Source organism: Podarcis melisellensis (genome assembly GCF_964234715.1).
Source record: "Podarcis melisellensis genome assembly, chromosome: 7".
Lineage (NCBI taxonomy): Eukaryota > Metazoa > Chordata > Lepidosauria > Squamata > Lacertidae > Podarcis > Podarcis melisellensis.
Genome location: NC_138539.1, coordinates 52,192,149 through 52,208,736, shown reverse-complemented (window position 1 = coordinate 52,208,736; position 16,588 = coordinate 52,192,149). Strand labels below are relative to the sequence as shown.

Genomic DNA, 16,588 nt, shown 5'->3' with positions numbered 1-16,588 from the left:
AATTTAGACAACAGAGTTTAGCCCCCCCCCCTCTCTCTCTCTCTCTCTCTCTCATATGTTAAGATTGAGGGTCCCAGTCAACTAGATTGACAATTGAATGATTCTGTTAACAAATGTTTGGCAAACACAGTAAAATGTCAATAGTTTGCACTTTTATAAAGGTCAATAATGAAATCTGAGCAATTGCAAAGCTGAAAGTACCACACATCAGAGATATAACTGAGTCAAATATTCCAAAACCCACAGTTGGAGAATTCTTTATTTAGGACCAACCAAAATGTCACAAAATAGCATCAAGCTTTTGTGTTCTCCAAAACTCAGCTTTCAGGCAAGATGCTACACAAAGCATGAGATAACAGGGACAAAGGAAAACAAATATGCATAAGCCTTGGCTCTTTTGAAAATGATGAGAACCATAGTGACATTCCCTCATCCAACCAAACTAATCCATTTGGAACCATCAGTATCCAGCTGCCTAATTAAAAGGGGACACTAATTAATGAACTAGCATGAACTAAAAGCGAGAAAATGTTTACAGTTACCAGACGTAAAGTACCGGTATATATTGCACATAGGGAAGGTCAGCCATCCTCATGGTAGCTTTGGATTAGGGAAGGCATGCTTTGTGAACACCAGGGCTCCCATATGTACAAGAAGTTGCAGCAGCAGAGCTATGAGATAATGAGGAAATTTTTAATGAGAGGTAGGGAATCTGTGGCTCTCCAGATGTTATTGGACTCAAATTGCCACCAGTCACAGATAGTATGACTAACAGTCAAGAGATAATGGACATTGCAACCAAGGAAGATTGGGAGGTTGGGGACGTGCAGGTTCTCCATCAATTGGAATGCAGTTTGTCATCTGCTATGCTGAACTACTCAAGACTGAGCTGTCCCACTGTGTTTATCCTACCAAATGATAAGAATAAGATATCAACTGCCAACATGTTATAGAAGGTCACCTGTAGAGGCCTTGTGTAACACCAAGTTGCACCTTGAACATATAATTGCTGAAAATAGTAAACACACACACATATATACAACGGTACCTTGGTTCTCAAACTTAATCCGTTCTGGGAATCCGTTTGACTCCCGAAACAGTTCCTTGATTTGCTGCAGGAGCTTCCTGCACTCAGCTGGAAGCTGCATAAGCTGCATCGGACGTTCAGATTCCAAAAAACATGCACAAACCGGAACACTTACTTCTAGGTTTGCAGCGTTCAGGAGCCAATTTGTTCAACAACTAAGCCATTTGGGAACCAAGGTACCACTGTATGTCTGAGCAATATGTACCACCTTCCAGTTAGAAAACTCATGAATTTACCCCAATGAGCCATAGCATTTCAAAAATATCACACAATCTTTGCCAAAAAGTATGTCTCATAATTTTAATCAAAAATGAAACTTCGCTGCCTCTTGAGTTAAATTAAGCCTCTGTAGCCACACAACAGGAAGTGCTTGCTTATACAGGCATCATAATCTCTACTCACAATTTCCAAATAGATTAGATTGTGACAATGTTGCCCTTTAATTGAAGCTACAACCAAATGGAAACTTCTTTTCTGTAATAACATTCCCTGTGGCAAGGGGGAGGAGAGATGCCGACTGGTCCCACCCACATGTTTGCATCACTCAAGAGAAAGCCTCTAGCCACAAGGAATTAGCTCATACAAATGCATCTCCCATTAGACCAGGCTATGTTTAAAGGACACCAAAGAAAATACAAAGGATCTCTTCCTTTGCATCAAATCGTAGTGTTTTCATGTCACAATAAGCATATTTTGGACTGCCTTTGTTTCTTTTAAAAGCAAAGGTTGTAGAATCCATCTTTGCTGCCATACATTAGACCTAAGGTCTTTCTTATTTTTTCTGCTTAACAATTCTGTTTGTGTATAATAATTAAGATCCATTGTTTGCATTTGCATTGCTTTTTGGTTAAATGTCGCTCATTTTTGACTGCAAACTTCAGGGGTCAACTAGCTCAATATATATGCTTGTGTGTGTATATATAGACAGACATCATTGCTCTATGTAATCTTCATTCTCTTTGTTCTTTCCTATGCAAAAGTAACTGCTCAACAATTCAAGGCAGGAAGGACAGTGGCTGGCCTAGGGTAATCAATTAACTTTTTAACAGACACAAGAAACAAGCAAATTATGTTTAGGAAATAATAATACTTTTAGTTCGTACAATGTCTCCTCCTGAGATGCAGAAAATATTGTGAAAGATTATGTCATCATCATGGTGCTTTACTTAATCGGCTATGACATAGGTTCTAGATTTCTGCAAAATATTCTGATTGGTTTCATAAAGATGTCGAAAGTACCAACATACACTATATCTGAACACACATGAAAACTGGTCTAGGTCTGATCAACAGCCCCAAGAATACACAGTGCACACAGTTCCATCATAACCAGGGCATAAACTGAATGAATGAATCAAAGAATGAAGCAAGTTTTCTATGCCTGCCTTGTAATATCAAGCAGGAAAGCAGAGGACAGGGCTATCTTTCTATTTATTCTTGTAAGCCAATCTGGGAACATTTTTAGCTAAAGTGTGGTTTATAAGTAAGTACTGTAAGTATGTTCGGAATTCTCACAAGTCCACAAGAACATAAGAGCCCTCTGGATCAGGTCAGTAGCCTAAGTTCAGCATCTTGTTCTCACAGTGGCCAGCCAGTGAGACAATACCCTCTCCTGTTTCCAGCAACTGGTATTCAGAAGCATACTACATCCAACAGTGAAGGTAGAACATAGCTAAAAGAGTTAGTAGTCACTGACATCTTCATCCTCCATGAAAACATGTATGTCCAACATTCACATTACCTTTTGAGTTTTGATAGCTGCCACACACACACTTCTATATGTAATGTGCAAAAAATGTGGGTTAAACCACAGAGCCTAGGGCTTGCCGATCAGAAGGTCAATGGTTCAAATCTCCCATTGCTCTGTCCCAGCTCCTGCCAACCTAGCAGTTCGAAAGCATGAAGTGCAAGTAGATAAATAGGTACCGCTCCAGCGGAAAGGTAAACGGCATTTCTGTGTGCTGCTCTGGTTCGCCAGAAGTGGCTTAGTCTTGCTGGCCACATGACCCGGAAACTGCACACAGGCTCCCTCAGCCAGTAAAGTGAGATGAGTGTCGCAACCTCAGAGTCGTCCGTGACTGGACCTAATGGTCAGGGGTCCCTTTACCTTTACACAAACACTTTTATATGTAATGTGCAAAAAAATGTTCAAATCACATGGGTTTTCCACATTAAAGTCAGCTGTCAAGATACAGATACAGTGGTGCTATGGAACCACTCATGTAATCTAAGCATTAGTTTTTCATACACTACTGATGGAACATAGAAAGGGAGCCACAGGGAAGGAGGTTTTAGAAGGTCACCCTGTCCAACCTGGAACAACACTAAAAGGATTTAAAATGAAATGGGAGTTGGAAGTCTTGCAATAACATAGCGCCTGGGTAATTTTCTCTTGGGAGTCCATAGACTTACCTCATCTGTGAACAGGGATACATATCTGTGAAAAATTACTCTATTTGCTCTTGCACTTTGAAATACTGGTTACCACATGGGACCTAGCACAATCTGACCCACTGGGAGCACTTTGACAATACCATTTTTGCTTTTTAGATGGCTTCCTTCCCTAGCCATTTATATCCCTAGGAATTGCTTTGGCTTTGCAAAGCGATCTGTCATCTGCTTCTCTCAGAGTCATCTGGGTTTTCTCAGAGAAAGCAGCAAAGCAGAGAAGCAAGAACTGAAAAGTACACTGCTTCTTATAGCTAAATTACTAGAAAAGCAGCACAAGATCTGTTCAGGAAATGTTTGCTTTCTTTTATTGCAGGATAACAATGGGTATGAAGAAAAATATTTCAAATTGTTTTGAGAACAAAGGCCACAATAAATACGCACTTCCATGCACAAAAAGAGGGGGAAGCCAGCTATATGAAGCAAATTTCCACTTCCATTATTATTATTTTTAAGAAAACTTTTTAAAACTTTTGAATACAAACTTCAAGGGAATAAAAAACAAGCCTTTTGTATCAGTCTCCCACAGCTGCATGTTCCAAAGAGTCATCAGCTATGAGGAGGGCTGCTTAGCTCCATTCCTTTAATCTAATAAAAAATTCTTGCACTTTGGGGGTCAAGCTCTGTGACAGAGCAGCTTGCTTACCTGTGGACACATTGTTTCATGACACATGAGAATGTAGTTGACAAACAGCTTGTGCCATTCAAGGGAAGATGTATGAGGAGGCAGTATTTGCCACCCAAATCTGCCAAGTTTGACATAAAATTATGACATAAAATTATGATAGTGTTGTGCTTCTAAAACATTGCATGTTTATTGTCTGATCAGGCACATGGTGAAGGGAGAAGATGTGAAACTAACATTTGCTGGGACCTGGATGGACCGACAAAAGCTGTTAAGCCACTGGCCGGGAAATTGCTAAGGAAAACTACATTGAAAAACAACAGCAACAAACCAAAAAATCCCCCCAAAGTTCCTTGTCCACAAATCCATTAACAAATAAACAACAACAACACACATTGGGGTAGACAAGAAAGAGATTTACTGATGCAATACATTTCAGATTCTACTAATCCTTCTTGAGGGAAAACCAGAACAACCATTCACAATTCTGATATGCTACCTCTTCTGTTTCTTAGCATAATCATGCTTTGGATCATTAAATCTCTTTCTTGTTTAGGTAAAGGGACCCCTGACCATTAGGTCCAGTCGTGACCGACTCTGGGGTTGCAGCGCTCATCTTGCTTTATTGGCCAAGGGAGGTGGCATACAGCTTCTGGGTCATGTGGCCAGTATGACTAAGCTGCTTCTGGCAAACCAGAGCAGTGTACGGAAATGCTGTTTACCTACCCGCCGGAGTGGTACCTATTTATCTACTTGAACTCTGATGTGTTTTCGAACTGCTAGGTTGGCAGGAGCAGGGACCGAGCAATGGGAGCTCACCCCGTCGCGGGGATTCGAACCGCCCACCTTCTGATCGGCAAGTCCTAGGCTCTGTGGTTTAACCCACAGCGCCACCAGACCTTTCTTGTTTACCCCATTGTTTTGTTTTTCCTTTGCTTCCAGTTGCGTTTTGGTATTTTCATTTTTGTTCTACAGATTCTTAAACTTCAAAAGCAGCATTTTGGCTTTCACAAATATATGTACCTAACAAAGGGCAGAGAGTGACTCCCCTTTCTTTAGCAAATGACAATGCAGCAATTTTACACCAGAATTCCAATCCTGATATCATTTCTTTCTTTTTAATAATAAAACTAAAGATGTTGTGGATACTTGTGCCCTGATTGTGCCCACATACACTTCCAAATGTGTGTTCAAACAGTGAAAAATCTTGTTTTATCCTAAACCATAAACTATAGAACAAACCTTCTTTACAGCTTGTGGTTAGTGAAGGAGAGATAAACCACAAACCTCGATTCAAGCAACATGCATTGTGATGAGCCAAACCATGGTTTGTCTTAACCATGGTTTGGCTCATCACAGTGCAACAGCAGAACAACCAGGGATGAACAAAGTGGCTGCAATCTTTTGACATGTCCACACATTCATGCTCCAAAGTGTGGAGAGCCTTCAATAAGCTTTGGGTGGTGGCCCAGCTGCACTGCTCTCTGGACAGGGATAGCCTAACTTCTGTCATCTATGCTCTGGTAACCTCTAGGTTAGATTACTGCAACACGTTTTACATGGGGCTGCCTCTGAAGATGGTATGGAAACTTCAGCTGGTGCAGGTTGCTCCAGGTTGCTCAGCAGGGCAAGATGGTTTGAGTATATTACACAGATCCCTCCTTGACTGAACTGGCTGCCAACTAGTTTCCGGGACCAATACAAAGGGATGTTTTGACCTACAGAGCCTTAAATGGCTCAGGACTGCAACAGTTTTTATAAACATTTTATTAATTTTCAAGAAAAAATTTACAAGTACTCCCTTCCCCAAAACAGAAGACCAATCCATCAAATTTTCCCATAAATCTATACGTGTATTAGGTGAGTGCCAGTCACCAGGATGTTCATTTGGTTATTTTATAAAGAGCTTCCAAATGTCAACAAAATCATCAGTATCTGATACGTCATTCAGGGCATGGACTCTCTTCGTTAGTTTCTCAGGACCAAAACACCTCAAGGACTGCATCTCTCCATATGAACCAACCTAGACCCTGTAATCATTATCAGAGGCCATTCTTCATGTGGCACATCTCCAACAGGTTCAGAAGGAAGCAACATGAGAACGGTGGCTTCCTACTTGTGGAATGCTCTCCCCAGAGAAGCTCACCTGGCACCTTCCTTGCATATCATTAGCTGCCAGGCAACCACATTCCTCTTTTTCCTCTTTCCTCTCTTTAATTAGGCCTTTGGCTAATTAAACAAGCTATGGCATTTTAAACTGCTTGTGTGCAGGGGAGGTATTATTTTTGCTTGTTATGCATGTTTGTATTTCTATATTGTAAACCACCCTGTGATCCTCAGAAGAAGGGTGGTACAGTATAGAAATGTAAATCATCATCATCATCCGTGGTTTGGTTTCGCATGACATGCAGCTCAGGCCAGCATAATGGTTGTGAAGGGGGAGAAATTAATACCAATATTGAATTCACATACAGAGAACATAATTTATTTTTTCCATAATACTGAATCTTGTAAGACAGGATGACTGGCAAATGGTAATGATTTGTTTCATAAAATGTAGAGAGTACTGTAGATCTATCAAAACTTTGTTCTAAACAGCTAGACCGTAAACTATTTGAAGCTGAACTTCTCTGTGTCCTGGAATTTTAGCTGTTCTTTGCTACTCTCAGGATTATTACTAACCTAGTAAGTGCCTAAAGCAATACTTGGCAAAACAACAACAACCCCTGATAATTCATGTCAACGCTTGTCTTAATAGCATCCCATTGGCATTGTTTACTCAGCTCTAGAATTTTAGATGAAAGCTTCCAGAGTCTTGTATCCAACTAGGAGCCAAGTCCAGACAGAGAAAAATAAGAAACAAGCACCCAAACTAGTCTTTTTCTAAAAGGGGGAGGGACACATTTATCTCTGTATGCTAAAAAAAGATATTATAGCATATTCTCATTAAGATAAGGCACCCTGTTTAAATGCTGAATCTTAATCCATCTGAAGCATTGTTTCATAAGCAGCTTAATTTACTCAGGCTGAAGATGTGGTAATAATTGCTTACCTGACTCACAGGCAAATGTCTTTGATGTCTCATCATGAAAGATAATAGCCACTGCATGCTTCTTTGTCTCTCGAGGCAGTCTGGTTATGTTTTTGATGTTGTGCAGCTCAGTTACCTTAAAATGAAGAGATATAGAATTTAGTTTGGTTTATAAACAGGAGGAGAAAAACCCCAAATGTTCAATTTTCATCATAGTCCCCACATTTTCTGATGACCAGTGGAATGGACTTTATCAAACAATGTGTGTGCGCACGTGTGTGTGTGTGTGTTGGAGCTACAGAATTGTTTCTAGAATAACCATTCTGTCACACATGATTTATTTATTTTTATTATACTTCGAGAATCTTGGAGCGATAGAGCCTATTCATTTTCATCTGCTTTGGCTTTGTGAATTACTTCATAATACAAGCCACTTGTCTGAATTCCTAAATTGGCAAATTTGTTGCAGTAGCAGCAGCAAATAAGTTTCCATCTCAGAAAACTCTACAGAATCAGCAAGAAGAAAGTAGTTCATCCATCATGCCAATTAGCACCACATACTTTTGCATTGATGTGGAGTTCTTTCACTTTAAAGTGAAATGGTAGTTCTAGGGATATCCAAGCCTGAACCAGAAAATGCAACTTTGGCATTCATCTGAAATATTCCAAGGGCAAAGATCAGCCAAGAAAACTAGCATAGGTTTTATGGATTTGGTGAAGAAATAAGTTACCAAAATGTATTAACTACAGAAGCTCTTTTTCTGTTTTTCTTGGTTTACACAAACATTTCACATTAGCATCAAGAAGGGAGGAAACAACACAATGATCAAGGTTTGACTAGTAATTCTAAGACTGGATCAGCTCAGAAAATAGGGTTATGGATATTAAGTATACACTGGGGACTAATTTGTGTCTGGCTTGTAGCAAACAAAAAACACCTTGAAGTATGATCTAATTAGTTTTCCAGGCTCTCTAGAGGCTTCCCACAGACTATTCAGTTTTTCCTTAGGAGCCTAATCCCACAAAGACGGGAGCTTTATGAACCCAATAGTACCTTTGCACAAGTTTAGACACATTTAGTTCCAACTTTGTTCTGCTATGTAAAAAACAAAACAAAAATACCATGATTCAGCTTCTAAAGTGTTCTGCCTTGGACAGAAAGTACTGGAGTGCCCAACAGATTCATCCGCTGTAGTTCCTTCCACATGTCACAATGCAGCCTGCAGTTAGCTAAACTGCTTCTTGGTCAATATTTCTAGGGTTTGAGCAGTTACCAGACTGCATTTTAAGTGAGCAATATTTATTCTGGAACCAAGCAACACCTGGAAAGCAGTTTTACTGGATGCAGGTACACTTGCTGCTTTGTTTGCTTAAACCTCTTTGTCACTTACTAAGAGCAAACTTAGGCATCGCATATCTTTTGAATTGGGAAATAGAGCTGCGGAAGACTGACCCCAAAGTCTCAGTTTTAAAGCTGTTGTGCATGATGTCGGGTCTGATTAGTCTAGGCTTCTCAAGCATGGAGGTGTACAGCTGCCAGATCTTCAGGTCTGACCTGAAATTTCCAGGTTTGCCTGGCCCCCTCCAGGTGCAGGACCTGAATCTCCAGCTGGGCAAAAGCACATTTAAAAACATTAAAAAGAAGACGACTGTGCTTTGTGTGTAGCTTTGGAGGCCCCTTCCCATCCCTACTATGTGGTGGGAAGAGAATGCAGAGGAAGAAAAGAACTGGACTGGATTTATGAGTATGTATGCATGCCTAGCACAAGGTGTAGGGCTACAGAAGTGTGCAGAACATTTGGAGTGCTGAGAGACAGAAGTGGAGACTGGAGAGTCTGAACAGGAGGAGGTATATCCCTATGACTCCCTATCAGCCATGGAAGAGCCAGTGGACACCAGCAAGCACTGACAGCAAAGCATAAGAGCATTAATATATTAACACAAAAGGCTCAGAAGCTCTGTGTTCAGACCGCTAGCTAAAACATTTTTAAAAGTGGCAAGGAGGGTTTGGCAGAAGCTCCCACTGTAGATAAAGATTACTTCCTGAGCTGGGCATATTGTAGTGATTTCTTTCTTTCTGCCTGCCGGCACCAAAGCAAAGAAACTGAGCAAGAAAAAGTGTAAAGAGCCAACTCCTGCTCACTCTGCCTCTTCCTCCGCCACTTCCCTTCCCAACTTCCTGCAAAGGATCAAGGAATGGTGCTGAAGTCATGGAGCCTGGCTATGGTAATCCCCAATCCCCTTGGATTGAAGCAGCTATTGTACTTTAATATTTTCCAGCTGGGGTGTAGTTTGGGTGGCTGGAACCCCTCTTTCCCGTCCACAAGGAGAGCTCAAGTGACAGCAATTGCCAGAGGCTTCCAGCATGGCAAGCAGATAGTGAGAAGCCAGGGCAGGGGGACTTAGTGGTGGGGATGGGTGTGGCTGAAGAAGACATAGTGGTGGCATAGAGGCCTCAGATGGAGGGATGCTAGTCGTCTTCACAGGTACTAAAACAACTGTGGAAAGCAAAGCAAAGGCAGCAAGAGTCATCTCAGTGAGGTGAGTGGCAAGAATGTAGGGCAGCCCTGACCCACTGCTCTACCCACACCCACGACCAGAGACAAAATGCCTCATCTGGCCACCCCTGGACATACACCTTTATTTCATAATGGCTGTTAGCTGCTTCTGAATATTATAGAGAAGGAAAATACATCAAAAAAACACGAAAGGAGCAAACTATCAAATAAATGTTTTAAAAGTAATTTATGATTTTTAGTACTACTTCCACATTTTTAAAAGATTGCTTAGTTTTTTTTTACTTTCTTGAAAAAAGGCGAAATAAGCAAGGGTCTCTCAGAAGTCATTGATTTTCTCATATATATATTATAGGTGGATCTGTGATGCTAGTCTATACTTCTCCACTGATGCATGGAGTAAACATTTGACTGGAAAATACAGTAAACCTGTATGCTTCACAGGGGCCATCATACACAACTTTTTAGAAAGTTATCCCAACAACATAGTTGTTACCTGAAAGGCAAATCATATGGGGATGCCCATGTGGTTGAGGACAACAGAATGCTGGTGAGTGGTGCATGGTGCAGTAACTGTGCATGTATAAGCATGTACAACCATGTACCCTCCTGCTCAGGAGACAACTTGAGAATAATACCTAAGCTACTCTGAGCTCTTTCACAGAAGTGAAGGTTGAAGCAAATAAACTGTACAAACATTAGGAAAATCACATATTGTTTGAGGCATTCCTCTCAGCACAACCATGTGGGTGGCACTACATGCTAATCATTCAACTTCCTGGCAGCATCTGTGGCACTGAAATAATGTATTAAATACAGGTCTCAGATAATGATCTAAAGGCATATACGTAAGGCCAAAACCCAGCTGAAGCTAAGGCAGTCTGGATTTTATCAGTGCCTGGCTGGGTGACTCTGGGACCCCTAGTACACTGCCTATGAAGAAACGTGGGATAAGTGCAAGAGATAGGGGAGCTCATGTTTCCATTCTTCATTTTGTGAGAAACATCATGAAATCAACCACAACATTCACACGGTTAGAGGGGTATACATTGGAGCAAGAAAGTTTATACCATAAAATTCCAAGAGGAGTATCATTTTGTTGTATACGATAATATTTCATCTTATTTTATCCTTGAAACAACCACAGTTATGTGTAGGAACTGAGAAACAGTGATATGCTTAGGGCAATTCAAGTGAGTATTTGGACTGAGTAGTAATGTGAGCTTAAGCCTCCCTTGTCCAAGGTCAAACCCATATTCACTGCTTCAGGGAAACTGCTTCAGGTAGTATAGTTGCAGAAAGCAACTGAGGCAATATGATGCTAGCAACACAGATAGCCAAGTGCTTTGGAAGTCTGGGCCTTTTGGAACTTAACTAATGGAACCTATTGTTTAGAGTTAAATGCCCCAGTTGCAACCCTCTCCATTGCCATTATAAGTGCCAGTTAAAGTTTTACTGCAGTAGCTGCATTTACCAGACTTGAAAAGGCCTCATAGCATCGTCAGTTGGCCTGAACAGAAATATTGCCGGACAAAATGGAACTAGAGAACTACTCGTTTCTTATTTGCTGTAGAAAAATAAAGAAAGGTCAGAGCTGCCCCAGGGCAGCTGCTGTTTCACACTTTTTTTAGCAATAAAGATTATGCTTTCCTTCTAAGAACAAGGGGCAAAGGAATAAAGCAGCTGCAAATGCTGAGTCCTTTGCTTTGGAGAACGATAGCAGGTATGCAATCCAGATGTACCCATATTAGTTAGGAATGTGTTTGTAAACTTCTACATCTCTCTCTCTCTCTCTCTCTCTCTCTCTCTCTCTCTCTCTCTCTGCGTGTGTGTGTGTTTGTTTCCTTCTCTCCACCCCCTGTTAATCCTCTCTCCTGAAATCTAAACTGGAATTCCCATAGCCAAATGTAGAAAAACTGGAGGAGAGGGAGAGAGACACTGCATAAACTGAAATGCAATGAAGACTTTCCCTATATTTAAGAAATTGCGGGTTTTGTTTCCAAACAACTATGGAATACAGAAAAGGAGTAGGGAAGGGATTAGTTTAGCTGTAACTATAAATGCCAAGTGTGCAGCTGGGCTACAAACTGGGCAGGAAGGGAGGCAGCAAGTGGAACAGTGACAAGAGGAAAGCTCAGAAGCCTGGGTCAGAACCTGGATGTCTCTGGGAGCATTTACCGTATTTCCTTCTCCCATTCAAACAAAGTTGATGCATCTGAATACCTGCTAATCAGTTTCTAGGAAGGAAAGATCAAGCAGACATGATGGCGTGTGATGCCAAGAGTCTTCCAACAACCCCATGCAGTACAGTCTCACTTCTTTTTGAAAGGAAAGATTCCTAGCTACTCAAAGAACAGGAACAAGAATTGAGTGCGTGTATTCATCTGTGAGCACCGAATCCATTACATATCTCCCTTTCATATAGGAAAAAAAATTCTCTCTGGAATAGAAAAAAAGGGGAAAGATTGGATCACAATCTTTCAAAGATCTGAACTATAAGCTACATATAAACTTTTAAAGTAGCATTTCAGTCAGTCAGTGATAAAAACTATTATATGGCTATTATTAGAATTTGAGAAATTACTGAAATCATTTTGCAGTAAACTTTTTCCAGAATATCATATTTTTTAAAAAAACAACACCTGGTGATGCTGAATCTTATCAAATCCCATTTGCATTGGTACTCCTTTCAGATGCTCCTACAGAGCAAAGATTGTGTTCAGAATAATCCCCTTTGGTCACCTATACAGCGAAATCTCATGTTACGTACTGCCCTCCTTACAAATGCTTCAGGTTACGCACTCCATTAAGTAGATGCTCCCGGTTGCGAACTTTGCCCTGGGATGTGAGCGGAAGTCGTGCGCCAGTGGTGCGGCAGCAGCAGGAGGCGCCATTAGCGAAAGCATGCATCATGTTAAGAAAGGTTTTGGGTTACAAATGGACCTCCGGAACGAATTAAGTTCATAACCGGAGGTACAACTGTATCTGCTAATCTGAAGAACAGACCCAGTTCAGTAGCAATGCTCCCAGTTAAACAAACCATGTTTTTGGGGGGAGTAGGAATGAGCACCTGGTCCTCTCACTGTTTACTCCTGACTTCAGAAAAGATTTCCTGCTTTATTAAATCTGTTTCCTGTGATGTCCAAACCAGGAAAATTGTGACCTGAGCACTCCACACAAACTAGACTTGTAAACCAACATCTATCAGTTCCACATGCAGAGTTCCAGATTGCATAGAGGCCTATATGTATAATCTGCTGCTATTCAGATAACTATATGCAATGCATGGATACTTGGGAAGGTATTTAATGCAGTGCTAGGGAATTCTACAGATGAAGTTCCCTTCTGTTGGGTTTAGCATGTGAAGGAGACTTCAGATAGATAGATAGATAGATAGATAGATAGATAGATAGATAGATAGATAGATAGATATAGATAGATAGATAGATAGATAGATAGATATAGATAGATGATAGATAGATAGATGATAGATGATAGATAGATAGATAGATGATAGATAGATGATATAGACCAGTTATACCATGCATAATTGTTGACTGTGAAATTATTCTGAAAGCTTACTAAAAGAAGGACTTCCTTTTGCAAAAGCCATGCTGATTTTTCCCTAGCAAAATGTGCTTTTCTATATGTTTATGAGTTCTAGTCTGTCTTAAAAAATGTTTTTCATTCATTTACTTGGGCTTGAAGATAGCCCGACGAGTAATAATTTTTTGGATTCCCTTCAAATCTGTTTAAACACTGGTGCTATCTTGGCTAATGGCCATATTTCAACACTTTTGGAATGAAGCCTGCTTTTAGCGATCAATTACATATTTAGTTAATCGTTCAACAATTTCACATTTAGATTCTAAGAACATCTGAGTGAAGGCCATCTGGCACTGACAACTTTTATGCTTTTAAATTCTAAAGCTTTGTCCTTTGTCACTGAATTAAAAAACAACAACCATCTTACAATATTTAACTTAGTTACTGTGGTTTTTTCTCTCCTTATTAGTGCATGTATTCATATATAGAACACATTTAGGAACTTGCAAATTTTGCAGAATTGGTGAAATTAGTTCCACAGTTCTATGAAATTTAATCTACATTCTCTGTTGGCATCCATCTGTCTCAAGAGACAATGGAGTGTGCCTCTAGGGGTGAAGTCAAACTGCTGGAGAATCACAGCACCTGCTGTGGCAGCAGAGACAAGGATCTCTTAACAGCTGCCTCTTGTGTGGTTTTAGATGCATTAGCAAAATGCATTAGTAGTGTTTTTAATAAACTTTTGCCTACTAAAAATGTCCAAAAAAGAATCCATACAGTTTTAATAAACTTTTGCCTACTAAAAATGTCCAAAAAAGAATCCATACAGCCTTTCCCCCTCCTTGGTGTTGATTATAATAGGGAAGAAAAGTGAACCCTCCAGGGAAAGCAAGTGTGAAATTTTGCACACATACTTTCTCTTTCTTCTTTGAAGAGTTGATCTCCAGGAATCTTTAAAGTTGCCATGGGAGCCGCATATTTTCTGAAGCCTAAAGTACCCTTATATTTCTTATGTAACAGAAATTATGGATAATCATGCACTCAAAAATATATGGCCACTCATATGGCAAAGAGTCACAAGGAATTGCATGAATGCCCAAGGATAGTGTGCAAAAACTTAAAACATTTTTTAAAAAGCAGTGGAAGTTTCCCATCTTAAAAAAAATCCAATTTGGTACCACTTGTACATAATTTTGCCCTATTCCATGCAATGCTTTATCACCAATTTAATGCTTAAATAATAACACATAAGATTATAACTATGCTCAAACAGACATTCAAGCAGCATAACCTATATCCTGAGAGTCTACTGAAGGCCTTGTTATCAGTTCACTTCCATGGTAACTGAGACCAACTATCTGCCAATTTAAACACAGTGCAAGTGTATTTTTTTCTGCTCACTTAATTATCTCAGAGGTGAAAGGCAATTAAACACTCAAATTAGTGAGGTTTTTCTTAAGGAAAGATAGATACACAGTAACTTGAAATATTTGTTTCCTGAGTTCTCAAATACAGCTGCCATTTATTCTGATCACTGTTTATTTCTTTACAGCTGCACTTGCCTTTTCAGGATTTAACAGATAGGATCCAGTTAGCACAAGATTAGCGGTATTTAAGCAATAGTCTACACACCCTGAAAGCAGTGGTGTTTCAGGGATGAAATGAGCATCCTTTTACAGTTTTAGTGTGGTATTTGCAGCAAATCCAGACAACCAATCAAACACCTGTGCAAACCTGGTCACTTACCTCCATCTGAAACCAGTGGAGTTTGTATGACTGGTGCCAATAATTTTGACACACAATCCAGAGTTCCTAACCTGCAAGCTTTAGGTAACTCATAAAAATCACACGGGATATGGTGAGTGATAGCGAAAACACATCTAGAACCAGCATCAGGAAATGGCATCCTTCGGTTGCTGACCAGAGACCCTGGGAAGGCCAAACACAAATTCCTTGTGAGCAGGAAAAGCAGCTATAATTGCCTTCTTTATTTCTCTGATCTCAGGGCCTCCTCCTGAATCAATTTCCCCCTTCCATGGCCCATCAGTTCCACACAAAAGGAAACTGTAGTTCACTTTTTCTTGGCTCAATCTCTTTCGTGGAGTATATTATAAAGGCAAAAAAACTTATTTTAAAAATCCTCCTTATCCTCCCTTATCCTCCCAAGCAACATTTATGATGTATTGCATTCCAGGGGTCCATCCAAGTAAGAAATTATTAATGTTGTTGCATTTCCTGTATGAGTTAGTTCTGGAATTTTTCCTGTGAGACTAAAAGTAGTCCTTCATATATGGCTTTAAATTTTTTTAGCTGAAAACTAAATAAATATGGATTGACTCATCTCATCTTCATTAAGTGATAAAGAATTTTTCAAGAGCAGTTTATCATCATTAGATGCAGGCTTCAGCAAATGAACGGATGGAGCGAAGGGATGTGGCACACTGTCCTGGTGAACTTGCTGATCAGCTGGCTTCCCTCCCAACTGTGAAATTGCAGAGATATTTTATTTATTTAAAATATTTCAGCAGGCCATTCTGAGCAGCTGCATGGCGATGCTGACCACCTCCTTAACTCCAACATTAGGCAGAAGGTTGTTCAGCAGCTGCATGGGGAAGATGTCCAAAGAATAGCCATAATAGCCATGCGGAACCAAACTCTTCCTCCACTGACTTTTTCAGCTCTGGGTTAACATTTTCAGTAAATGCTGCAGCACAACCCTGATATATCTTTTCTTGGTCAATCCAATACTCATCAACGTATCTATGAAATTGGCATTTTTTTTGCCTCAGCGTGTATCATTTTATAATTACTACACCCCAACTCTGCCTGTATAGCTGGCCTTGCACAGCACACATTTTTGAGAAGAGAGTTGCATGAACCAACAGCACGTTAAAATCCACTATGTTCTTTGTGCCATTTAAGGACTATATCTGTCTGAAGTTATTCAGGATTTCAGATTCTATTTTTATGAGATCTTCTGGTGATTCTTGACCCCTGAGCTATGACGTATGTATTCCTCTAAAATTTTTACTCAGTATGTCAGGAAAGACATCCCACATAAAACTTGTTGAAAGATGCTTCTGAGAAGTAATTGCTTCCATTTTCGAACATGCCTCTGAAGTCGAACGGCTTCTGAGGCACGTTTTTTTTTCATTTTTGCCCATTAACTTTGCATTTACTTTGCAGCCAGCCCATTGAGCCTCGGTTTTTGAACATTTCAGAAATCAAACAGTCTTCCATAATGGAATATGTTTGAAAACCCAGGTTCCACTGTATGGCCACACAAACACACCAGGAATTTTTCACCAGGAAAAGGATGAACAGCATGTTAACAC

General features: G+C 40.1%; 1 protein-coding gene across 1 annotated transcript in view; it reads right to left on the bottom strand.

The window, feature by feature from the left end:
* Positions 1-16,588, bottom strand: part of DOK6 (docking protein 6) — a 170,607-nt gene that overhangs the window by 67,735 nt on the left and 86,284 nt on the right. Inside the window, exon 3 of the mRNA XM_081919351.1 lies at positions 7,213-7,327. Coding sequence (XP_081775477.1) covers positions 7,213-7,327 — 115 coding nt within the window. The remainder of the gene's footprint in view (positions 1-7,212; positions 7,328-16,588) is intronic.